The 24,860-nt window shown below is 45.3% G+C and overlaps 2 protein-coding genes across 3 annotated transcripts in view; one reads left to right on the top strand and one right to left on the bottom strand.

Moving 5' to 3' along the window:
- GPAT2 (glycerol-3-phosphate acyltransferase 2, mitochondrial) overlaps positions 1 to 12,219 on the top strand; it is a 61,791-nt gene extending 49,572 nt beyond the window's left edge. Inside the window, exons 16-20 of the mRNA XM_054998205.1 lie at positions 3,333 to 3,464; positions 5,185 to 5,305; positions 8,435 to 8,500; positions 10,385 to 10,440; positions 11,975 to 12,219. Coding sequence (XP_054854180.1) covers positions 3,333 to 3,464; positions 5,185 to 5,305; positions 8,435 to 8,500; positions 10,385 to 10,440; positions 11,975 to 12,100 — 501 coding nt within the window. The 3' untranslated portion in view covers positions 12,101 to 12,219. The remainder of the gene's footprint in view (positions 1 to 3,332; positions 3,465 to 5,184; positions 5,306 to 8,434; positions 8,501 to 10,384; positions 10,441 to 11,974) is intronic.
- A 235-nt stretch (positions 12,220 to 12,454) lies between these two features.
- LOC129342237 (fumarylacetoacetate hydrolase domain-containing protein 2) lies at positions 12,455 to 24,768 on the bottom strand. Of its 2 annotated transcripts, XM_054997904.1 has the most exons (9): positions 24,687 to 24,752; positions 21,821 to 21,911; positions 20,956 to 21,248; positions 18,556 to 18,772; positions 17,651 to 17,710; positions 17,032 to 17,194; positions 15,385 to 15,493; positions 14,348 to 14,435; positions 12,455 to 13,135 (listed from the first exon to the last, which is right to left on the bottom strand). In XM_054997904.1, exons 3-9 carry the CDS (start codon positions 21,240 to 21,242, stop codon positions 13,073 to 13,075), a joined length of 987 nt encoding a protein of 328 aa, XP_054853879.1. In that variant the 5' UTR covers positions 21,243 to 21,248; positions 21,821 to 21,911; positions 24,687 to 24,752; the 3' UTR covers positions 12,455 to 13,072. The 2 variants fall into 2 exon arrangements, with proteins under 2 accessions (XP_054853879.1, XP_054853880.1); XM_054997905.1 differs by lacking the exon at positions 21,821 to 21,911 and having other exon boundaries at positions 24,687 to 24,768.
- Positions 24,769 to 24,860: the final 92 nt, after the last annotated feature.

Consider the following 24,860-nt stretch of genomic DNA (forward strand, 5'->3'; position numbering starts at 1 on the left):
TGACAATTACAGGGACCTGAGCCTATGTTTGGGTTCAGGCTTTGTGCTTACTGGAGGGAGTGGCTGTCCATCGGTTCCGATGTTTGGGTTTCTGATATTGTTCAGTATGGTTATAAAATTGAATTCGTGAGTTTACCTTACCTGCATCTCCCTGTCTTTTCTTCAGGGCCTCCGCATGCGGAGATCTTAACTGAATTGACAACCTTGATTCAGAAGGGTGAAATTGAGGAGGTGCCCCATGAGTCTGCCCCCTTCGGGTTTTACTCTAACCTATTTCTGGTGGAAAAGAAGGATGGTGGTCTTAGACCCATCTTGGATCTACGGGCCCTTAATAAGCTGATAAAAGTTCGAAAATTCAAAATGGTCACTTTGCAAATGGTTCTGACCCTTTTACCTAGGCACTCCTGGTTTGCGGTCCTTGATTTGAAGGACGCTTATTTCCATATCTCCATTTTTCCTGAACACAAGAAGTACTTACGTTTTACTTATGATGGTAAAATTTACCAGTATCGGGTTTTACCCTTTGGTTTGGCCACTGCTCCTAGGGTCTTTACGAAGTGTATAGCTGTGGTGGTGGCCCATCTGAGGTTACAGGGCTGTCGAATCTTCCCGTACCTAGATGACTGGCTCCTGGTCGGTGGTTCTGCCGCTGACGTGGCTGCCCAAGTATCCCTGACTTTAGATTTATGCCTTAGACTAGGTCTTTTCGTTAATCAAAAGAAGTCAAAATTGACCCCTGTACGGTCTGTACAATTTATAGGGGTAGTCTTGGATGGGATCAAGAATGCTGGCTTTCTGCCCTCAGACAGGGCGGCCAGGATTAAGGGTATGGTCCTTAGGCTGAAGCGCTGCCGTTTTCAGTCCGCTCATTTTATCCAGATTCTATTGGGGTGTTTGGCCTCTACTACGGCCGTGGTTCCATTCGCCAGACTGTTCATGCGACAATTGCAGATGTGGTTTAATTCCAGTTTTTCGCCTAATTCTGATTCCCAGAACAAACGATTGTCAGTTCCTAGGCGGGTGGTGGCCTCGTTAGAATGGTGGCTTGCAGATGCGAATCTCTTTAAGGGTGTGGAATTTGGCTACCGCCAAACTCACTTGTCTGTGACCACTGATGCTTCCCTGTTGGGTTGGGGAGCTCATTGTGAGGGTGTTTATGCTCACGGCACATGGTCTCAGGCCGAACGCTCGGAACATATTAATCTCCTTGAACTCCGGGCTATTTCAAATGCACTGATCTCCTTTTCAGATACCGTGCGCAACAAGTCAGTACAAGTGTTGACGGACAACACGACTGCAATGTTTTATGTCAACAAACAGGGTGGCACGGCATCGGCGACCCTTTGTACCGAGGCGATGAAGCTGTGGACTTGGGCCATACGGAACTCGGTATGGCTGAGAGCGGTACACATCCCAGGGGTGGAGAATCTCCAGGCAGATCAACTGAGCAGACTACACCGGGATGTTCACGAGTGGTCTCTTCGAGACAAGTACCTCGTTCCGATCTTCTCGATGTGGGGTTTCCCGGAACTGGACCTCTTTGCCACACTGGACAATCGCAAGGCCCATCGCTATTGTTCCAGAGGGGGTCTAGGCCCCGGGTCCGATGGGGATGCATTTCAAGTCGAGTGGTCGGGTCCTCTGTGCTATGCATTTCCCCCATTCCCCCTGTTGGCCAGGGTTCTGAGCAAGATTCAAGGGGAGGGGGCGACGGTCATACTGATAGCCCCTTTTTGGCCGAGACAGCCTTGGTTTCACACTCTCCTTCGCCTGCAAATGCAGTCGGTCAGGTTGCCACTCGTTCCGGACCTTCTGTCCTGGGAGGGGGTTTGGCATCACGACATTCAACGACTCAAACTGACAGCGTGGCTGATAAGTCACAATCGGGGTTTTCTGAAGCTGTAGCTCGTGTTTTGTTGAATGCTAGACGCCTTTCTACAAGGCAGTCCTATGCGTTGAAATGGGAGCGTTTTTCTGGGTGGTGTCAAAGCCGGAATCTGGACCCTTTTTCTTCCTCCTTGCCTGAGATTTTGGAATTCCTTTGGGAGGTTAAATTGAGGGGTTTGGCCAATAGTTCTGTTAAGGTATATTTGGCAGTGATTTCGGCGTTCCATCCTCCTATAGACAAGAAATCAGTGTTCTCCCACTACACTTCGAAATTGTTTCTCCGGGGACTGAATAATTTGTACCCCCCGGTTCGAGCTATTGTCCCTCAGTGGTCTTTACCGCTAGTCTTGACTAGATTGATGTCTAAACCTTTTGAACCTATGGCTACCTGTCCTTTACGCTACCTTTCTTTGAAGGTGGCCTTCTTGGTGGCGATCACTTCAGCCAGGCGGGTGGGGGAACTGGCTGCGCTTTCGTCAGAACCCCCCTATTTGAAGTTTCATGCAGACAAGGTGGTCTTACGGACTAAAGTTGACTTTTTACCTAAAGTGGTGTCTCAGTTTCATATGTCTCAGGACATTGCCTTACCTGTTTTTTTCCCGATGCAGTCTTCGGATGCGGAGAGGGCCCTCCATTCGTTGGACGTGCGCAGGGCTCTTCTCTTTTATTTGGATCGTACCAAGCCTTTTCGTTTGGATTCTAATTTGTTTGTCTGCTTTGCAGGACAAAAGAGGGGAAAGAAAGCGACATCTCAGTCCATTGCGAGATGGGTTGTTCAAACAGTTTTAACATGTTATGATTCTGCCCGTTTACCTTGTCCTTTGAAGGTGCATGCCCATTCCACTAGGTCCTTGGCGTCGTCTGCGGCTTTGCTGAGAGGTGTTCCTCTGCATGACATCTGTAGAGCGGCGACGTGGGCTTCAGCGGATACCTTTATCAAGCATTATGCGCTGGACGTCCTGGACCAGAAGGAGACTGCAGTGGGCACTGCAGTGTTGCATTCTATTTTTGAGTGACTTGACTGTGGTACCTCCGCCCAGGTATTAAGCTTTATAATCTCCCATGTGGGACTGCACAGGAAGACCGTGGATGAAAAACAGGTTTCGCTTACCGTAACTGTTGTTCATCTAGGTCTTCCGTGCAGGCACACATGCCCTCCCTCCTTCCCCGCTGTATGGTGAAATTTGATGGTTGTACGGCGGCGAAAGGGGAACTGAGGGTATGTGTGGGGCGCTCCGCCTTCTATAGTCCATTTAGGCGGGAAAATGGCCGCGCATGCGCGGTGGAAGGCGAGAGCGCCCCCTGGTGGGCTTGAGCTATAAAAATCTCCGATATCGGCAGGCCTGCGCGTGCGCAGTCCCATGTGTGCCTGCACGGAAGACCTAGATGAACAACAGTTACGGTAAGCGAAACCTGTTTTGTCTCGCCTTCTCTCCTGTATGCAGGTGCCCAGTGACCGCTTGGTGTGTGACACAGCACGGAAGAACTTCACCAAGAAGCTGCTGTGGAAGAGCACAGATGACTTTGAAGACAGTGACAGTGACTACAATGAAGAGGCTGCAAAGCAGTGCTTCAAAGTACTGGGAAACTGTTCTGAACGGGGCCCTTCCCAGAACTCCCTTGACTCTTGGGGGATTTTCCTTGATCTCAGCAGCTAATCGCTCTTTCCCTCCCTACTCCAGTAACAGGGGACTTTCTTGAGGCATGAAAGGCCCTGGGGCTTGAAAATTAGTAATAATATCTCTGTTTCCAGGAAACTGAATTCTATGGCCTGACTGCAATGTGCAGATGTTCACAGTTGGCTGTTTTGCGTAATTCTGTATGTCATGTTCCTAAAGAGGAGGAGCAAGGAGATTGATCTAGGACTCTGAATCATAATCCCTGGAGATCTTGTACAGCCTGCCCTAATCCCTTTCAAACCTCTTTCCATTCACAAGGGCTTCGTAACTTGTGTCTCTCCCGTCGTAACAAATTGCAGGTGGCAAGCTGTTTCGGTGCAGGGCGGGGGGGCATTGGTGAGAAGGAAGGAGAACTGTTAGTAGGGCATGCACAGAGAAACAGCAGGGCTTAGAAATGTTAAAAGTGCAAGGCAAGTCCTGGGTGTGAGGAGGTATTGACTGTTGCATATGTCTTTTCACTATGAACTCATCGGACTCAGGCCTGCCGTTCCCAGGCAGTTTACTGTCTTGTCTATGCCTCTGTTCAGCAGTCACGTTTTGAGGTGGTTTCGGGTGTGTAGCTGTGGTGGTCTGTAGTAGAAGAGCATGATTTGGGTCCAGTAGCACCTTGTAAGGATCAACTAGATTTCCAGGGTCTGAGCTTTTAAGAGTCAGCACTCCCTGAGGGTAGGGAATTTGGGAGTAGGGACCTCAGACATCCACCTCCACCAGATGTGCTTCCCAAGGAAAAAGATGCCCCTGGGTATCCTGCTGGGGATGGTGTGGGGAGGAATTAGCTGCTGGGGTGTCATGCTTCCCTGCGATCGCCGATTCTGAGGGGAATTGCTACACCCTCCCCCTAAGTCTGGCTTGACGTGGGAAGGAAGCTTCACTCCTTCCCCTTCCCTATTCCCATTGTAAAAGGGAACATCCAATTACCATATAAATTCCTGCTTCTTTTGTTTCTCGGTACTCACATGACACATTCTAAGTTCACAACCTGTCTCTTCAAATGCCAGCTGTGTGGGCTGCAGCTCTAAAACCTTTCTCTTGTACTTCTGAAAGGGGAGCAACATTCTCTGTAATTAGCGGGCTGGGGCTGGGGATGAGCCCCACGAGCTTCTCTCTTGCTGGTTGCACTGCCGGAGACTTCTGTCTGGCTCTTCCCTTAGCTTGCCGTTCCAAACTTCTGGAAACGCACTGCCATCTCCTGGGCACAGGGGTGCTTCTTCAGGGCTGTCTTGCTCGATGGACACAGTTTCCTCTAGGGAAGTGCAAAACTTGCCCTGTTTTCAATGGCTGTTTTTTCCTACCTGGCTGAAAAGTGGCACTTCATATTCAAGACGTTTATCTGCATTCGTCTACTTTTTTTTCGTGTATGTGTGTGTTTTCATGAACCCACAAGAACTGTTGAGAAGCCTTTTTGCTTTGTTTGGCATGTCAGATAGAAAGCTGAGGGAGCAATGTAATCATATTTGATGACCAGAAACCAAAGTCACTCACAGAATGGCTGTGCAGCATAAGTTCTGGCGATCCACTGTTAATGTAAATTTCCAGCTGTTGGGAGTCTTTCTCTTTGGAGTTCTCATGGGAAACATTTTGTGCCTGACCCTTGTCCTTTCTTCTTCCCGTGCTCCAGATAAGCCACCTGGAACACTGCATGGATGTCTTTGTGTTTCTTTGCTGCCTTCTGGGCCCCTTACTGAAGACCTTGAGGATTGCTGTGGGGTTCCTCGGGGAGTTAGAGCGCCCCCAGGCAGGTATGCTTCCTGTTGCCACGCTCCCCTCTTGCAACGTTAATGGTTTATGAGAAGGTGATTTTTACCCCACTGTTCTCAATGGGGACCCAAAATAATTTACAAAACATAAACAAATGAAACCAGTGCTTGGAGAAACTTTGCTCTAAAAATAACTTTTTTAGCTCAAAAAAGATGTATCCTTTAAGTAGCTTGGTTAATGCTTATGTACCTGTAAGCCATCTATGTAAGTGTCTGAACTTCCTCCTGAATATTTCATAAGTACATGCATTTGGGTGTATTTCAGTTTGTTTATGAGATTGCTATGAAGGATAGCTGCTATTTGTGTTGTCCTCCTGCTGTGCTTCACTATTGATTCTAGGGATGTGCACTCAAGTTATAAAAGGTAGGTAAAGGTAGTTCCCGTTCCAAGCACCAAATCATTACTGACCCATGGGGAACGTCGCATCATGACGTTTTCTTGGCAGACTTTTCACAAGGTGGTTTTCCATTGCCTTCCCCAGTCATCTACACTTTACCCCCAGGAAACTGGGTACTCATTTTATCGTCCTCAGAAGGATGGAAGGCTGAGTCAACCTTGAGCCAGTGACCTGAACCCAGCTTCCATCAGGTTCATGAGTAGAGCTTGGGTTGCAGTATTGCAGCTTTACCACTCTGCGCCATGGGGCGCTCAAGTTATACCCAAGCAGAAAATAGACTGGAAAGTAGCTGTTCTGTGTCAGCTTGGGGATATCCAAAATGACCCAAAACACTCCCAAATTCCAGGAGTAATGACGTTTATCTCCCAGAATTTCGGGAGTGTTACAGGTGCCGAGAGAGGGGAAGCTGGTCTGCGAAACGGCTGTTTGGGTAGCATTTATCTCCAGGATCAGTATTTTCTGTAGAAAGATCTGGCTTCTGAAAGCAGAGGCCGGGTCTAGCCTGATAGAAAACAATGACCATTTAAAATTTAAAGAGACTGGAGACTAACAGTTGATTGGGTGAGCTTGGCTTGAGAGGCTAGTTCTACCACCCATAGGAGATAATGGAGCCATTATTTCTTGTGGATGGTAGCAAAGCCAGGTTTTCCTATAGAAAATAATGGCCCTTCAAAATTTAAAGGGAGGGATCTACCACCAAACAGCTGTTTGGTGAGACCCTCCTTCCCTCTCTCCTGATCCTGTTGTCTCTTGGGGGGGGGGGGATTGCCGAAATAGTCGCCATTTTTTAGGAATTGAAAAAGAATCTCAAAATGATAAGGAAATCCCTGGAAATTTGAGACAATGAAAAGCATACCCCCTGCAATCTGGATCCAAAATTTAATCTGAATTTTTTTGACGTGCACACCCCTAATTGATTGTTTTAGCAAAGGTGTTGCATGTTGTACCATGGAAAGGCACTGCTGAAACAGATTATAGACTATAGTTTCCCATTGGATCCTTAGAGTAAACTTTCTATCTTTGGGCAAACACTTTCTGCATATCAGCTTATCTGCTGTGGAATTCCTGTGTATTATAGGACGTGTACTCAATTCATGTGGAATTGGTTTATTAAGGTGCTTTGTTGGCCTTTGAGAAGCGAGAGCACAGCCCGGAACACACCCCACAAGGAACTGCCGCTGTCCATTGTAGGGAGATGTAGTGGTATCAGACAAGCAGTTCCTCAGGGATGGCCTGTTCTGGAGTGTACATATAGCCATCAGCTGTTCTCCATTCTCCTGTTGAATACAATATGTGGTTGGATTGTGCCTGTAGGAGTTTTGTATTGTACATTTCCAGTCATTTTTGTATATGGTGCTGGTTCACAGTTTTATCTTCTTACATGGTGTATCCTATTTTGTCTTAATTATGCCCTGGAGTGTTTTGGAACTTTTATGGTTGCTATTCAGGTGTTTGCTTATTGGCAAACTATCTTGTAGTTACAGGGCTGTATGTGGTTTATTTTCAAAGGAAAGAAAAATATAGTCTGTTTTCTCCTCCTTTGAGATGTTCTGCTGTTGTTTTGTATTTAAATGTTGACCTAGTGTGACCTTTGCTGGAGGGAGGGGGACAATTGAAGACCATGCTTCTCTGTTCCTCTAGTAAATGTACATTGCAGGGTCTTGCAGCCTCAGCTCTCATTGGGGTCATGTTTCTTTCTTTAAAATGCTAATAGCAAAGCAGGGAGTTGATTTCGATTAGCAAAATCAAGCATAGATTGACTGCCCTCTTCACTCTCTACGTGGCCCAAAGAAAATTTAGACTGCACAAGCCAGCGACTTGCATTTTATAAATGGGCAGGGTTGTGTGGTAATCGTCTTCCTCGTTTTTGCCCATAGAGCCAGTTTGGTGTAGTGGTTAAGAGCAACAGACTCTAATCTGGAGAACTGGGTTTGATTCCCCACTCCCGCTTGAAGCCAGCTTGGGTGACCTTGGGTCAGTCACAGCTCTCTTCCAGAGCTGTCTCAGCCCCACCCACTTCACAGGGTGATTGTTGTGGGGATTTATTTTTATTTTATTCGATTTGTATTCCGCCCTCCCCACATCAGCAGGCTCAGGGCGGATTCCAATTAATACAATAATATAAAATACAATACCGTTGAAACTGATAAAACATACGTTTTTAAAACATATGGCAGCAGATTTCACCAGCAAGCACCACCCAACCATCTACAGAAATATATGGCAAAGGCAGGTGGTAGATACCCTTTGTAGGGGCAACTATCTCTAGGTGGCTGTCAGGGAGGCCCAAGCGTCAACCATATGCCTGGCGGAACAGCTCCGTCTCACAGGCCCGGCGGAAGGATAGCAAATCCGGCCGGGCCTTGATCTCTTTAGACAGAGCGTTCCACCAGGTTGGAGCCAGGACCAAAAAGGCCCCGGCCCAGCTCTGGTCGACACTAAACAGGCCTCCCTGGGGCCAGGGACCAATTGCAGCTGTTTATCATTAGATCGAAGCGTCCTCCAGGGATGATGATAATATGCTTTGGAAACTGCTCTGAGTGGGCATTAAGTTGTCCTGAAGGGCGTTATGTAAATTGAATGTTGTTGTTGTTGTTGTTGTTGTTATCAGTTATGTCAGACCCCCTTCCCTGTTAATGACATCAGAGGGGCTGGCCTGGTGCTTATCCCAGGTGCATTTCTAACTGCATATGCTTTCCCCCCACTTCCCCAGAGTCTCAGTACATGGAAAAGCTGCAGAAGTTCTTGGTGAGGAAGGCAAATGAAGACTGTTCTTTTGGTAAGTCAGCAGGCATGAGAAGGGTGCAACTTGGAGAAGGTTATGGGCAGCTCGTATCAGATTTGATTCATTTAAAATGTTGCCATTTGATCCTGGTTCTCTTGGCTGCCTTGCTCCCCTGTCCCAGAGATGAGAAGACTATTATGAGAGGATGATGATAGAATTGTCCAGAGGATAACGCTTTTGAGTTGCATGGAATTCTTGGTTGGGCAGCAGTGGGATGAGCCCCCACCCCCCAGCAATATGAATGTTTCATGTGCACGTGAGCAAAAAGTGCCTTCAATGAGGCAGAGTCGTCTTGTTTGTCTCTGTAGAATGGCTTGGAATGTTTTTGTTTTAACGTGCAATAAACAAAAGATTCTCTGCTGCACTGTAAACTTGCCCACCAGTTGACATCTTCATTGGAGGTCCTGCAAGGGATAGGGCCTTCTCAGTTGTGGTGCCCCCTGGCTGTGGCATACTCTCCCATATCCATTTACCTGACACTGAGCCTTATCTTTTGCACCAACATGAAACACAGTCTCCCAGGCATTTTGCTAAATAAGTAGTAACTTGTTTTGTTCACAAGTATGTTGCCACTAGAAGATGCCATTTCCTCATTTTTTTATCTCTTTCTAAACTATGTTATACATGCCGATTGACATTTTAAAACATTTTAAGATACTGTAGAACAGTGCTGTTTTAAAATCCTTTTGAGATTTTTGCATATATTAAGACTTCTGAACATTTTTAACTGTCTGCTTTATAAGTACTTTTGCATGGTCACATTCTTTTTATTTATTTATTTTCAAGATTTTTACCCTGCCTTTATGCCCTCATAGGGCCACCAAGGTAGCTAACAAATTAAAACAAAATAAAATCTCATCCTAATTTTTTTTTCTGGCCTTACATTAACTACCTGAAAAGCCAATTTTGGTTGAGAGGTGCAAAATAGAAATGTTTACAGAAATTACTTGGTTGTCCTATTCACAGCTATAGTGGAAATCTAAATAGAACCAGTAGAACTGTCAGAATTTTGTTTAGGGTATTATGGGAATTGTAGTTCGTCAGGCAGAATAGTCTCTAACATAGTCCTCACAAAACTACTACAGTAAAACCAATTTTGTCGGTAAAGTTGATGTAGTCTAAATAATTTGGAACAAAACCCCACCACCCCTATCCACAGATAAGGATCTTGCTCTGTATTATAATACCTACTGCTCTTTAAAAATAATTCTCTTGCTGTTGTCTGTTGAAAACTGCAGCTGTTTGCTTTAAATAACAAGATTTTATCAAGTTGCTCACCCCCTCCCACCACACCATTAACAATCTTTTCTCATAGCAAAACTTGCCCAATTTCTTGAACTTTCCATCCTCTTCAATATGTTTAGAAATCTCCATCCTTTTTTTCCTGTTCAGCTGAGTATTTCCAGTTTTCCTTAAAGTATAGCAACTGAATCTTGATCTAGTGTTGGCGATGTAACTGGTGCTGTGTTGGCAGTACTATGACTAACTCCCTGGGTCTAGATAAGGAGTGTAGGCCAACCAACAGTACCCACCTTGTGCTTCACAGCAGTTCCACCTCCCCCGCCCCGCTTGTTGCTACAAGATTCCTCTAAAAAGCTAAATAGAAGAGTCCAGTAGCACTTTTAAGACTAACCAACTTTATGGTAGCATAAGCTGTCGAGAATCACAGTTCTCTTCGTCAGATGCATCTGATGAAGAGAACTGTGATTCTCGAAAGCTTATGCTACAGTAAAGTTGGTTAGTCTTAAAGGTGCTACTGGACTCTTTTTGATTTTGCTACTACAGACTAACATGGCTAACTCCTCTGGATCTAAAAAGCTAGACCCTCTTCTCTCTTCCCTCCATCTAATTTTTTAAAAACTGATTTCTTCTTTTTAGACTGTGCCAACAAGTCTCTGGCTGCTGTCTCTATCTCCATCTATAAGGAGCTGGGGGTAAGAGTCCTTCCCCTCTGCTGTTTTCCTGACACACTGGTACTATCAGCTGTTGAAAGCCATGTTCTTGAAGCCACCTGCTGTTAATGTTTCCTTCCCTCTATTTCTCATTTTGCATGCTTGATATTGTGTGGACCTAAAAGGATGCACTGAGATCCAAATGATGTAGATTGAAATCTCATCTCTGCCTAAAATAATCACTAAGTAGCATTAAGAGTGGCTTGCCTTCTTCAGCCTCAGTTCCCCCCATTTTCATTATGAGTATAATACAGGACTGTTTTAAGAATGATGTATGCTTTGGACACTAAAAGCAGGGTTCAGATGCTTATTATTAATTCATTAGTTAATTCCATTTCACTCCAGATTCCTGTTTCAGAATGGGCCTAAATTGCCCTTTTCAGATGCTTGTGTCAGAGTATTTCCTTAACCTCACCTCCTCAAATCTCCAAGAATCCCTGTGTGTGATTTAAGAGACTGATTTCCTAGTCCTCCTAGCAATGATAAAAAGGCATAGGCAGTTTTGGATTTCAGTACTACTTCCTTCCCTTCCCTGTAGTTTAAAGGGCCTATCGTTCTGATAGTGCAGCTTATCTGATCAGTGTTGAATTAAAAGATGTGGGTTCAAATCCAGCCTCTCCACCATCTCCCGGGGGGACCTTTGATACACCCGATAGCACCCTTGATCTGTGCTGAAGCATGCAAGCAACCCTGTGGGATAGCACTTGCAATGCAACTACCTGGTTGGACCTCAGTGTAGTAAATGAGTTGTGCAAAGTGCCCCCCCCCCACCCCATTCCAGTCTGGATGCATTTTTACAGTTTTAAAATCCAGCAGAGCCTAATGATCACAAATAATCCCACGCAGTTAAAATGTGGCTTTGAAGACTTGCACATATTAAGTGCTATTTAAATGTTTCATCAGACTGGAAGTGGGTAATCTGCCTTGAGTCTTGACAAGAAAAGCAGACTAGGAATGGGGTAAAAGTTATCTCTGCATCACCATAGAAAATCTCACAATCTCTGCTTCCTGAAGGGAAAATGCGTTTTCCAAATTTTATAGACCCTCAGCTCTGTTCATTAGCTTCAGCCTCTGGAAAAGAATAATATATACCTGCTTGCCACTTATCCCTTTGAGGCGAGCTTATGCAGTTGCATCTGGCAAGCAAGTAAACGTTGGCTTTCCAACTGGCTTTCCTTTATTTATTGCTTTTTAAATTCTGAATGGATCCACAGGTGGTCCAGGTTTATCATTCACCATATTCGGAAGCAGCGTATTTTTTTCATGGGAGACACCAGGTTACAAAAGGCTGTCACATGGCTGCTGAAAGCAATAACCTTGCTGTGGCATCATCTACCCCATTTTGTGCCCGTGATGGGGCTGATGCTACGGGACAGCAAATTTCCCCCATTTATCCTCCACTTTGCTAGCTGATGCATGTGAGGCTGGGTGGGAATTTCTACTTCCATTAAGATGTGCTTTTGCCAGTCTGTTGCAGGGTGTATGAGTACTGACCTTTTTGTGTGATCTGTTCCAGGTACTGCGTGAACTGCCAGGGCAAAGGGAACCCATTCTCCACCTCTCTGAGACCTTCATTGCCAAAGAGAACCAAGAGAAACTGGGAAAATTCATCGAGCAGTTTATCTGGCAATCAGCGTGCTAGTTCCTTTTTCCTTTGCTCAAGCAGAGGTCAGCCTGCCTGGCCTAGAGTGAGGCAGCAACTTCCTGCCTTCTCCCTCCTCTTTGTTTTTGATGCCTGTCTTGTATGACTACTTTTGAAAACCCCAGAGTTGAGTAGTTGGCAGACTGTAGAGAGCTTGAGTAAAGGTCATTACTGAAGAAAATGTGTTAGTGATGGAGTTTTCTGACTAGTCTTGTTAAAGAGCTCAAATGGTGACACGTCTGGATCTTTGTAGACTTGACCACCTGCTTGTTCCCTCCTCAAAGTCAAAAATTGCACCCGGCATGGATAAAAATTTTTAACATCTACATTAAAAAAGTAGGCATTGTACAATCACTGGGGATGAAATACTTTGAAATTCCACCATCTGCATTTATAATGGGGCCACAAAGAACACAGGCTGAAGTTACTAGGGAAAAAACACTGCTAAAGAAGGAGGGGAAGATCAACTGTTTGTGTGGTTGAGGGCCAGGCTAGTGATATCGAACCTGTGCAAAGTCAACCAGATCAATCTGTAAAATTGTAAAACTTCAGACGGCCCAACATACCCTCTTTCCTGCCTGTCTCCCAGCTTTGTTTCTTTGCCTTGAAGCAATTAACATATGCACGTATGGAATCCCAGCATAGCTTTCAGGTCTCCAGAACTGAAGAGTCCTCCCTGGGAGAAGCAGGTCCATCATGAATCATACATACACACCTTTACATGTACTCTCTTTAATCTCTTCTAAACACAGAAGTGTCCAAAAACTCTTGACTGAGCCTTGAGCTGTAGTTGGCTGTCTCCTCGGCTCTAGGCCTATGAGTAGTTCCCAAAGAGGCAATCAATCAGTTAGGAACTTTGTTTTAAAATTTCCTTTGTCTGTGGTCCTGATTTGAAATTAGTATTAAGGCATTTAAGAATTGTAGCTGCAGCTGTTGAGGAAGAGAAGCTACCGACCATCTGCTGAGCAGCCCTCAGGCCACCTTGTTGTGGATGGTTCCCAGTTCATCAATCTCGCACTGTACTTCATCTCCTTTCTGCAGTACAGGAGAATTAGGTTAGTCCCCTTGAGGGTGGTAGCACATACAGAAAACTTTTTACAGCAGGGTTAGCCAAAGCCAATAGGCTTACATAATCTTCCTACTACTACTATGCCCCCACCCCCCATGCCAAAGATCGTGTGGTCTCCCACTTAAAACAATACTTGAGCAGTTTTCAACGCATCCTAAGCATGCACTTTCAAGGGTATGAAAAAGTTACATCACAAAAGAAAGACATGGTAAGAGCATTTGCTGTGGTCCACCTCTCCACCAGCAGAATACACACTCTTAGGAAATAAATCATAGGTGGTCAGAACCCAAAACAGTTCTTCCCTAAATGGTAATGCTTATTTCAAGAGTGTTAATGTGGCATTTCAGTTTGAACACAAAACATGTACCCCTCTATTAAAGGTGCTGCCAGATCATTTGGTACTTGTTAGCTTTCAAGTTGAGGAAAAAAACAGGACGGCCTTCTTGGGAAACGGGCTTAGGCTTACCAGTCACTTCGTTTAGCAAAGGCACAAGAAGAAGCCTCTCTGTGCACTGAGCGCTCCTCTCCACCCTTGTTTGCCACTTGGTGGACATGCTGTTCCAAGCAGTGCCGGAGAACGGTCCAGGGACAGTTGAACAGACAGAAGGAGCTCTAGCAGCTTCCTAACTCCCACCAGCCTCTTGGAACAGCTATCCGAAGGCAGGCTGGAAAACGGGTCTCTTCCTCACTTGGACTGTGAGTGGCTGCCATTCCCTAACCCACACCCCAAGAAGTGTTCAGAGCCCTTTAACACTATTTTCCTTATGGCAAACCTGCATGGAGGTGGTTATTCCCATTTTGCAACTGACTGGGAAGGAGAGACAGTTTGGGAAAGTAAATGGGTAGCTGAGGAGAGATTTGGGACGGATGATACTCCTTGCAGCTTTTGTATCCCACTTAGGCCACTATTTCCTCTTTGTAAACCACAGAGTAATGTTTATCGTGGTAGCAGATACTGCCCCCCGCAACTTTTTACTTTTATAGCTCAGGCCAAAGTAGTTCATCTTTTAGGAGAAGAACAAGGCCAAAAATACATCCGTGTCCTCGACTGATAAAAGCAGTCTATGAATATAAAAATATTATAGAGAAGTAGTAAACACTTGAAGTTGCCTGAGCAGAGGAACTAAAGATTCTCAACACGCTAATGTCGCCCATGCTCGACTGAGAATAGGACTTGCCTTCAGGAACACTGGAGGCTTCCGGAAAACTCCGACACCAGGAGGTGTCCCTGTGAGGAAAATATCTCCTGGGTACAGGGTAACAAACCTGCCAAGAACAACACAGTGCAGAAGGTCTTTAGAAATGGATACCAAACTGGAGTAGGGGCAGGGTCAACTTGCACTGGCTTGTTCTAAGCCGTCATAGCTTGGATGCTGCACAACCATTTTGGCAAACAGTAATAAGGAACAGTTCAAATGTGAGTGTTTGACATACTGAGAATTTTAGAAGGATGTGCAAAGACAAGGCTGTTGTCAGGCCAGTTTTTGGAAAGGGAAAACAGACCCTATCAAGAGACAATGTATACCAAATCTTTAATGGCAAACAAAAATAGTTAACATCATGATTTTCATAGAATGGTATGATGATACGTTGTCACCCAAAAAAATGCAGCACCTGGTTGTCAAGATGCATAGCTGCAGAATGATGGTAAGTTGAGGTCATCTTTTTGGGCTATGCATTTGGACATACCTCAGCCAAAACAGTAGCTGTTCTGGGTTGGCTCAGGGATAGCCAAAATGATTTATTTCCTGGAATTTGGAGAGTGTTATGGTTTTAGGGAGGTGTAGAAGTAGAGAAGGAGAAAGGAACCACACCACAGTGTCAAGTATTTCATGGCACATGGCCCCTTTAAACTGTAAAGGGCCATTATTTTCTATGAGACCTGGCCTTTAAACTTAAGAGGTAAGATCTACCTCCACTGAAAATAATGGCTCTTTCAAGTTTGAACAGCTGTGTGGGAGGCCCTGAGGCAGACATAGCCTCAGAGGCTAGTCTTCTGCCTATAGGGAATAATGTTTTAATTTGGGGTTAAGGATTTTTAAGGGTGTGACAATGAAACCACACCCTCCCCAATAAATTTTCAGCATACTGACAATCATGCCCTTAAAAATGGCCTGAAATTACAATGCAAGTTACAGGTTTTACCAGCAGTCTGGACTGCGGAGTGCTTTATATAAACCTATGATTAAAGAGACAAGGACGAGGCAGCACTTACTTGGAGACCCACGCGATGAGTGCCTCTGTTTTGAAGATCATCTGGTTGGTGCTGCTGTTCTGGACAAGCTCCCCGTTCACTCTGCAGCGGATCCCCAGGTTGTGGGGGTCTAGACAGAAAGAAATAATGTGAGGGGGTCAGAGAATACGCAGAACCAAGCAAGAGGGGAAGAGCTCTGCATGTAAGGGCTGGGTACCTTCTGATCAGCATAGATCAGTAGTCCAAAGCTAGGAAATCACTGCACTTTCCCCCAAACAATGCTGCAAGAAATTAATTCAACTGGCAGAAATGCTGAAATTTAATGACCTATCTCAATTATTTAAATTACATTAACACTGGTTACATGAGCGGATGAGAGAAAGGGGGGAGTGCCCGTTCTATAGTGGAGTCTGTCGGTATTTTTTTCATACTTGTGCTAAGAAATACTTAACATATTAAAATATATCTGCTGCTTATTAATCTTTTAAACTAATCAATCTTGCCAATTAATTAACTAAACATTGCAGTCCTACTTCCTTTGCAACGCTTTGACTGCTCTTCAGAGGAAGGAGCCATGCAAAACAAGAGCCAGATAATCTGAGCACAGCAGGGAGGTTAGCAAATTTGGCCCCGATCACTTTCAGGCTTGTGCGCACTTTTTATTATAAAAGGAAGTTGAGATTCTCAAATGCTGTGCTTGCTGCCAATTCCTGTGCTTGCACAGCATGGTTGCAGAGTTAGAGCATCTGCAAAATCCTGTTCAAGTCAGTAATGGGCATTTGCCACTGCACAGATGTGTGCCAGTTTATCTCCTGTGGCCCAAAACATTTGTCCCAGGAAGATCCCATGAACTATGTATTTCCCACACAGAAGTGGTGTCTCTGGCCCTGATGCATCTGTAGTCACAAGCAACTAGTTGTGTGTAACAACTGACAAACATCCTGCACCCAGCCATTTCAATAAACTGAGTATCATCACAGTATGGCTAGGGCAGTATAATAGTGTGGCATAGAAAGCTGCTTATTCACACACATCTCTTGCTGGATTGGGAATCTGTCCATGAAAAGGGTCATGAAAAACTGCTCTTAAGGGAGATGAGTGGACAGTATCCATGTATTGTACCACGGAAGGGTCCCCCGTTCTCCAAACGAAGACTACTTTGCCTTAAGTGCCCAGCCTAGAGGTCCATGCTGCATGGAGGTACCTGTATTGCCCCTTGTCTGTAACAGACTCACTCTTTGGAGAAACTGGGCCAGCTGGGGACTTAACCAGATTTTGCGTGCCATAAACATGTGCATACAGCTGATACTCGGCTACTGTACAGGACCCAGATGGCTTCCCTCTCAGGAGAGCACTTCTGCTGTAGAACATTTCCACAGCACTCAAACCACAAGATGCCTGTACATCATGTGCAACAGGACAAGGGTGGCCAGGATTGGTGGACCCTAGGAGGAAACAGAAGATGATGCCCAACAACAGGGATGGGAGCAGGTGGGCTAGGGAAAGCGGGAACAGCTTGGTGCCTTAGTCTTGGCAAGCCCACAAGCTGCCTAAAAGGATGCTGGTTGTTCTTCTGTCGCAGCTGGCTAAGAAAGCTGCCCTGAGGCAGTCTTGAGTTCTCCACAAGCATGGCAAACGGGGAGACAAAAGGGCTTGCTGTTTCCACACCTGACACGGAGTTCTTGGTGACCAGAGCTGGTCCCAGAGGGCAGAAGGTGTCAAACGTTTTCCCCAGAAGCCACTGCTTCCCATTCTTCTCCATCTGCCAGTCTCTGGCACTCACATCGTGGGCAACGGTGAACCCTGCAACGTGGCTCAGGGCATCCGGCTCCTGGGGAAGACAGATGTGCATAATAAACACGGCTTCTCTCTCAAGCAGGTGCCTGGCAGGGCCTCCAGTTCTGGGGAGTCTGAGACCTGGGGCGGGTGGGGGCGGCACTTAGAAGCTCAGCTGGCACTAAGAAACACAGCCTAGGCCTACGTTTCCACCTTTGTTCTCATTCCTCCCTTCCTGCCCTTGCCTTTCCTGTCTGCACTTCATTGCTTTTGATCTCTCCCTATACTCACTTGATTGTCCTCCCTGCAATCAGAATTTAGAAGGTAAGCTCCTTGGGGCAGAGAACGTTTTTTTTTAAAATTATGAAGTATTTCCAAGTACTATGAACATTAATTATGCTGCATTAATTATAGTAATGAGTATTATACTTAGATCCAATTGTTTTTAACCTTGCCAAAGACACTGAGGCCAAATCAAAACAAAAATGACAGCATGTTTTGATGAGACTACCTGGATGTGTTTTCCTTTCTTCCCAATGACAAAGGCCAGCTCCACTTCCCAGTCCACTTTCTAGAGGAAGAAAAAAGGTAAGGCTGAAATTCACTTTTGGTGCTCAACAATTATAACTCTCCAAATTCTGTACACTAGGAAAAATTTGCCACCGGAGTACAATACGCAGAGCCAAGTATGTGTCCATATGCTGGCAGTTCTTGTTTCTGCCCTTGTTCCCCTGGGTCTTATGCTGTTCAGCAAATTATCAATGAGCAGAAGATGGAAGGATCCATAGACTTGGGTCACACGGGCAGGGGCTGGCAGCCACAGGCAGAGGGGCCAGTAGCTGAACAAAACACTAGCGTATCCTGACTCCTAGAAATTCCTTTCTGGTGCCTGAAATTTAAACCCTTGCCATCCATGCTACCTACTGTAATGTCCAGAAACCTTATTTTTTAGATTAAAGCTCTTTTGTAGGAGTGCAGGGTACAAATAATTCTGCATACCCAAGAAGCCAGATACAGGGGATCTGACTCTTTGCTTTCAGACCAGGGCCATCCTTCAGGTAGTTGTCCTGGCCTGAACTTTCAACAGGTAGGCTACTTCCTGCTTCCTTGAGAAAAGAGCCCTACTAGGGGAAACAACCTGGAACATGAGTGGAGAGCCAGTTTGGTGTAGTGGTTAAGAGTGCGGGACTCTAATCTAGAGAGCCAGGTTTGATTCCCCACACCTCCCCTTGAAGCCAGCTGGGTGACCTTGGGCCAGTCACAGCTCTCTGAGCTCTCTCAGCCCCACCCACCTCACAGGGTGTTTTGTTGTGGGGGTAATAATGGCATACTTTGTAAACCGCTCTGAGTAGGCATTAAGTTGTCCTGAAGGGCAGTGTATAAATCGAATGTTATTATGTTGTTGTTATTATTTACGTTGCTCTCTGGTGGGAGGATGATCTCATCGTAGGGTCCCACAATGGAGCTGGGGAACTTGCTGAATATGATGGGCTCCTTGGGGATTTTCACGTTCTGCTCCAAGCAGTGGTCCACATAGTTCATTCCCACACAGATCACTTTGTCAGGGTTAGTTATGGGAGCCAAGAGGGACACATCAGCACGGGGCAGGACATGTTGGCCAGACTCTTGTGCTCTGTAAAAAGAGAGAAGAGGGAGCCATGAAAATCTTCTAAGAGGACCTTTAGCAACGTCATGCTTTAGAGCTCAAGACCAGAGACAGACATCATTTTTAAGTGGCATAAGAGAGGGATCACTCCTCATGCTATGTACACTCATCCCATTTTCATTGCTGGTTCTGAAGTGTTTTTTTATTTTTTGAAATTAATCTAAAACACATAAAATGTGTTTGGGATGCACAAAACTGGTATGTAAGCTACAGGAAGCAAAACATCTAAAATTGCTTCCAGCACTCTGAAAACTGCTTTTTCTAGCCAGAAGGACTTCAGTCTGCATCTCAGCCATAAACTCACTTGAGAAGTCTCTCTCTCAGCCTCAGACCTCCATCTGTAATATGGACTTAATATGTATCTACCTTACAGTACTGGATCACTGAGGTAATGGACATGAAGTAAATTCTAAATAATATTATAATCAAACTACTAGAATTCATAAATAGCCTGACCAGAATTAGAGTTGCCAACTTATTTTCCCTGTGGTTAAAGAATTAGAAAGGATGATACAGTTAAGAAAGAGTTGGTTTTTGGAAGAGAGGCCACCTGCCCCTTGGTGGTGTCTGGGAACATGAAGTTGTAGTGTTGTAGTTGTTAAGATGACTGCTGAAGTGGCTGCAGTTAGGGCGTCTAGGCCCAAGTTGTATAATGTATATAAACCTGTTGAATTCCTTCACAAGTAGCTGAGATCCTTTTTTTGGAAAACCTGAAGGCTGCTCCAAAGTTCCCATTATAACATTTCTGATCCAGTTCATGGACCATGACTTTATCCACAGCCCAAGTGGTAGACTTTTAGCAGCTGAAGCTCTTCCCAGCGCACATTTAAAATGAAAATCCCCACCTGCTGAATTTCTGTGGGTGTGTTGCTATTCAAGACACAGAAACAGACTAACAAAAAAAGTTGGCTGTCCTTCAACAGCATTTATAAAACAGCTCCCTGCATCATCTGGCTTCTTTCAGTAAAAAACAAGCCTCGTGCCCAGGGCTGTCGGTACAATGTACAGCTGTGTGGCCTGAGGTATCTGTTTATAGGATTCATTTGGTATCCTAAGTACTTTGAAGCTTTTTGAGCCACTTCAGGCATTTTTAAAGGAGAACATGGCATAATTGTTTTCAAATAAAAATATTTTTTTAAACTGCCAGTCTCTAGTTCTTTTGACTCCATAGTAGGATCACCAGGCTAAGTCGGGCAACTGGCAGGAAGGCTGGGGAAAGGGATGAGTGTGTGTGTGGGGGGGGGGGGGCGCTGGCAATGTCACTTCTGGATACAAATTGGAAATGATAATGGGTAGTTCTAGGCATCTGGAAATTCTATGGTGAAACCACAGAGTTTCTACCAATTCCTAAAGCTACCCTTCGTCACTTCCAGGTTGTACCCAGAAGTGACATAGTGACTTTTTTCCAATTTTATTTTTCACTGTCACTGCTCTGAACAACAGTACTTGCTGCCAGGAGGACTGGCAAGCCTACTCCAGAGAAATGCTTCATAATATGTGGACATTGTCCAATGAATACATGAAGCTGCCTTATACTGAAACAGATCCCTGGTCCATCAAGGTCAGTCTTGTCTACTCAGACTGGCAGTGGCTCTCCAGGGCCTCAGGCTGAGGTCTGTCACATCACCTACTGCAAGATCTTTGTAACTGGAGATGCCAGGAACTGAACCTGGAACCTGCTGCATGTCCAGCAGATGTTCAATACTGAGCTACAAGGTCTCCAAAGGCAGAAGAAGAACACAGAGAATGTACTGCCTGATGCACTTGGTATCTCTGCAGAATAATTTTAAGGTGGGAGGAAAGAAGTCCTTGGCTGCTCCAAGGAGTTTACTATCTAAATGTCAACAGCAGACAGAGGGAGGAAGAAAAGGGGTTGCTGTAACAAGGACATACATATGAACAAATGCAGCTACATGTATTTCTGCTTCACTTGGGAGGATTAAGTCAATGGATTCCCAGATCAGTTGACTTTTGAGAAGGCATCTAAAGGAAGAAAGGGGGGAGGGACAATGAAGGAGTTCTGAAAGGGGCTCCAGTTATAAGGGGCAGCAAGCCAAAAGAGTTTTTGGCAGTGTTCATTGTCTTATTTTATTCTGCCCTCCTCTGTGCCATCCAGCAGCTCCTTGGTGTACCTGCAGACTCCCACATACCTCTTAGCGACAGCAAATGCCACATCTCCTTCCTCCAGGAATGCCCTCATAGTCCTAGGCAGAGATGGATCAAAAGCGTTCAGGTCGATCACGTTGCCTCCATCCTTCTCTTCTAGCCCAATCCGGGGTGTGGCTGCTGATCCCTTGACTTGGAACTGGACCAGCCTCATGGCCCCACACTCATGGGAAACCCCTCTGGATCCCAGCTTCTGACAGTTCTTCCTCCCTGGCACTGCACAGCCCAACCTGACGCCTACTGGAAGGGCTCTCTGCAACAGGACCCACATCAAAATCTACAGGGAAAGAGGAAAAGCAAGCCGTTGGAAGGGGGCTGGGGGTACAGAGATCAGGAACAGACTATGTGAAACAAGAAAAAGCAAGACCATCAACCAGTAGGCAATACCACCCAAGTTAGTTTCCCATCAACTCTGTCCCCTAGTACATTTCCTTGTCTTTCAATCTGCTAATGTAAAAATTAGCAGTTTCCCCTTTGCCTTACCAGAACCAGCAGTAAGCAATAGAAACAGACTGAAATGACTTCTACTGCTGAAACAGAAGCCAAGAATCACCCACACCAAAGAGAGAGCCTCTTTGTCCTTTGCCAAGACAGTCACAGCTAAGAACCAATGGCACAGACCCATGAGCTGCTATTTGCTGGACACAGACAGCAGGACACCTGTCCTGCCTTGAATATTTTTGGCAGGGTATTGTAACGAAGCAGTTTACAGGTTCCTCCCCCATCCCTAAGTGAATTACTATGGAATTTTCAGCACTTATTTGTCACAGATCTTACACAGGATATACACAACCTCTATCAATGTGTCTCCTACAGTAGGGTTCACATTAAAAGACCATGCAAACATACGGTAGAAATGTAAAGCAGAGTCACAGGCTGAAGGGTCCAGAGTGCATAGGAAGACCAAGCCGAGAATGGCAGTACCAATAACGAGGCAAGACTGAAAGTAAAGAAGAATGAAAATGAACTCTCACATAATCCATCTCTTGACCACAGCCTGCACATATGGAACAGCCATCGCAGATAGTTAAAAATGTGCACTGGGAGCCAGGAAGCCCCTGGGATGGTGCAGCAACATGGGAGTGATAAAGCTGGCCAACCTAACAGAGATGTTTTAAGGCTTAGTCCACACCACAATTCAACATTAGAATATTTGAGAGAGGGACAGCTAGGATTTTTCTCCTGAATGTCTAGTTCTCTATGAGCATGGAGGTGTTGTTTTATTAAGAAAGGATTGCGGTATTTAACCAATTTGTTAGATTGACTAAATGGGTGCCTTGATTAACTGGAAGATACATTTTTTAAAAAGTGTCAACTGTTTTGAATAGATAAGAACTATAACTCACAGATGCCTTCCTAGAAAAGGAGGGGATGCAGCTCTGAGGATACTGCTTGCTGCTGCGATCCACAAAGTGGGATGTTCAAATGGTGCAGAAGAAAACCAAGCTGAATGGCTCCTGGCCGGGAGCAATTTTGATGGCAGGGCCACACAGGTTTACCAGTCACCTTCTCCTGTGCTGCCTCTGGCTAGGTCTCAAATTGGCCCCCATGGGTGGCTGCACAGACTGCAACAATGCACAAGTTTACACCTGCACAAGACTGAACCGAGTGGCTCCCATGGCTCTGCCAATGCCACTAGGGGTCCTCAGCTTGCATCCATATACCCTTCCAGGGCCCATTTACCCTTGTAACACACTCTGTCATCTGCCCTGAGTCTCAGTGAGAAAGGCAGACTATAAAAAACAAACAAAATAAATTGTGTTGTTCATACAGGGACGTGTGCATATTTAATAAATTGATACTCAATAAATTGTATGCATTTTAATTCAATATTGCATTCCTAAACCCATTGAAACTGATGGACTTAGACTAGAGTAATCCTGCATAGGACTGCACTATAAGATTGATTTAATCTCACATCAGACAAGCTTTCCATCCTGAACTCCAAATACTGATTTAGTGTCTCATCAGCTGTAAGTGTGAACCAGGCCCAAGGATTACAGCAAGAGTGGAGACGCTTTGGACACTAAAAAACCTCCCTCTCCTAAGTACAGAAACTTGGAAGTAAATCCCACTGAGTTCAATGGGGCTTACTCCCTAGGTACTGCTTAGGATCGTAGACAAAGTACGGTAACTCCTTACATTACCCTCAAATACAAAGTTTTTCAGGGCCAAATGAGACATTAGAAATACATTGACAGATCTCCCATTTCTTCAAATGTCTTTAATAAGCAGCTGGTGTGGTGGTGCTAGGTTTGTCCTAATATAAGAAATATACTGGGGAAATGTATACTTTTCTACTGGAGCAAGTTTATATCGACAAAAGGGCGTGTGTGTGTGTGTGCGTGCGTGTGTGTGGCAGGAAGGGTTCAGTCCCCATCTCGCCAGATCTGAGGTCCTGATCCAAATTCTTCTCCACCATGGCAGTTACCTACAGATGCTTAGACAGATGGGAAAGGCCATCAGATTTGATTTAGTCTAATTTGGCCTGCATTACAGACAGTTTGCACATTCATCCAAGAGTCACTGAGTGATGTATGTGCACGCTTGAGCACTGTAAGATAGAGAAAGCAAGGACTGGAATTAATGTATCAGGATCTGGACCCTGCAATGGGGTAGTGGTGGGGAGAATTTAAGACAGAAGAGGCAAAAGAAGCATGCTGAGATTTGACTGGACTCCACTCCATATTGCTAAGGTATCTCTCAGATTAACAACAGACTGGAGTGCCAAGAGAAAGGCAGGAAAGCTGAGCTGCCAAGAATGGAAATTAAGTGTAGCAAGCACAAAAAAAGTCCCAGGAATTCACAGGTCCACAGTGACACTGTGGGGTTTCCAGCAGAAATTGTTTTGGAGAATTTCTCAGTACCCTAAATAGAGAGCGATCTGATTTAGTTATGGTTTTAAAGAATATTTTTCAAATGCAGAAATGTAGCAGAAAAGGCAGAGAGATAAAGTGATGAGGGGAGCAAGGATTTTTCTGGTACTTCTCTACATTTTGTGTAACTTTCTACCAAGAAACAGACCCCTCCCCAAAAAGGTGTCAGCCAAATGTTGCTTTATTTATTTAGCAATCATGTATTTATAATTACTTTCTTCTAAAGCAGGCCCAAGGCCACATGCTCAGCAACCTTCCCGAGGATTTGGACCCTGGTCCAAGTCCAATACTCTTAATGCTCTACTGCATCACACCAATTTTCTCCAAACCCTGAAAAAGTGGTGACCACAGATTCCTGCCTGCTGAGTAACCTTGGGCCAGTTTCACACAAGTAGCCTAACCAACCTCACAGGGTTGTTGTGAGGATAAAATAAGAAAAGGAGAACCATATATACCACCTGAGCTCATTGCAAGAATGGTGACATAAAAATGTACTTGGGTCTTTGGGACAAGCGCTTCAAAGTGGGGCACTTCTGGGAACACCATAGAAAGGTGCCAGAGACCGAGGCTGTATTAATTGTCATGGCCCAAAGCTTATCGGGGAGTGCAGCTGTCCCCACCTGCTTATTTTACGGTTGTGAGCAAAGCAGCTCGCTGGGATTCCTGGTCCCCGTTGTGTGTCACCTTGCAATGCAGAGTCCCCAGCGTCTGAGGATGCATGAATTGGAGTCGTTCAAAGTGGTTAAAGAATATGGAACGGCAAACGAGGAACTGGGAACTGACTGTGGCTAAGGCCAAAGGGGCGCGCGCCCCCTCCCTTTTCCTCGCAGCTGCGTTACCTGCCAAGCAGCTCCTGTAGGTCTCTCCCTGCAGACTCAGCACACCACCTTTGGCTCAGCCAGAGAACCAGAGCTAGCGAACTACAAGTCCCAGGAAGCATCGCGGACGCCGTCCAATCAGAGACTTCGAATGAACGGGGCGGCAACAGCGCCTACGGCTACCGATTCAATTCG

Source organism: Eublepharis macularius, chromosome 14, assembly GCF_028583425.1.
Source record: "Eublepharis macularius isolate TG4126 chromosome 14, MPM_Emac_v1.0, whole genome shotgun sequence".
Classification (NCBI taxonomy): Eukaryota; Metazoa; Chordata; class Lepidosauria; order Squamata; family Eublepharidae; genus Eublepharis; species Eublepharis macularius.

Coding starts and splice junctions, on each gene's coding strand:
- LOC129342237 (XM_054997905.1), bottom strand. CDS start 21,242: ATGTGGGTCCTGTTGCAGAGAGCCCTTCCAGTAGGCGTCAGGTTGGGC. Junction 17,195..17,650: donor AGAAAGGAAAACACATCCAG/GTAGTCTCATCA, acceptor TGTCTTCCCCAG/GAGCCGGATGCCCTGAGCCA. Junction 14,436..15,384: donor CTCATCGCGTGGGTCTCCAA/GTAAGTGCTGCC, acceptor TGTTCTTGGCAG/GTTTGTTACCCTGTACCCAG.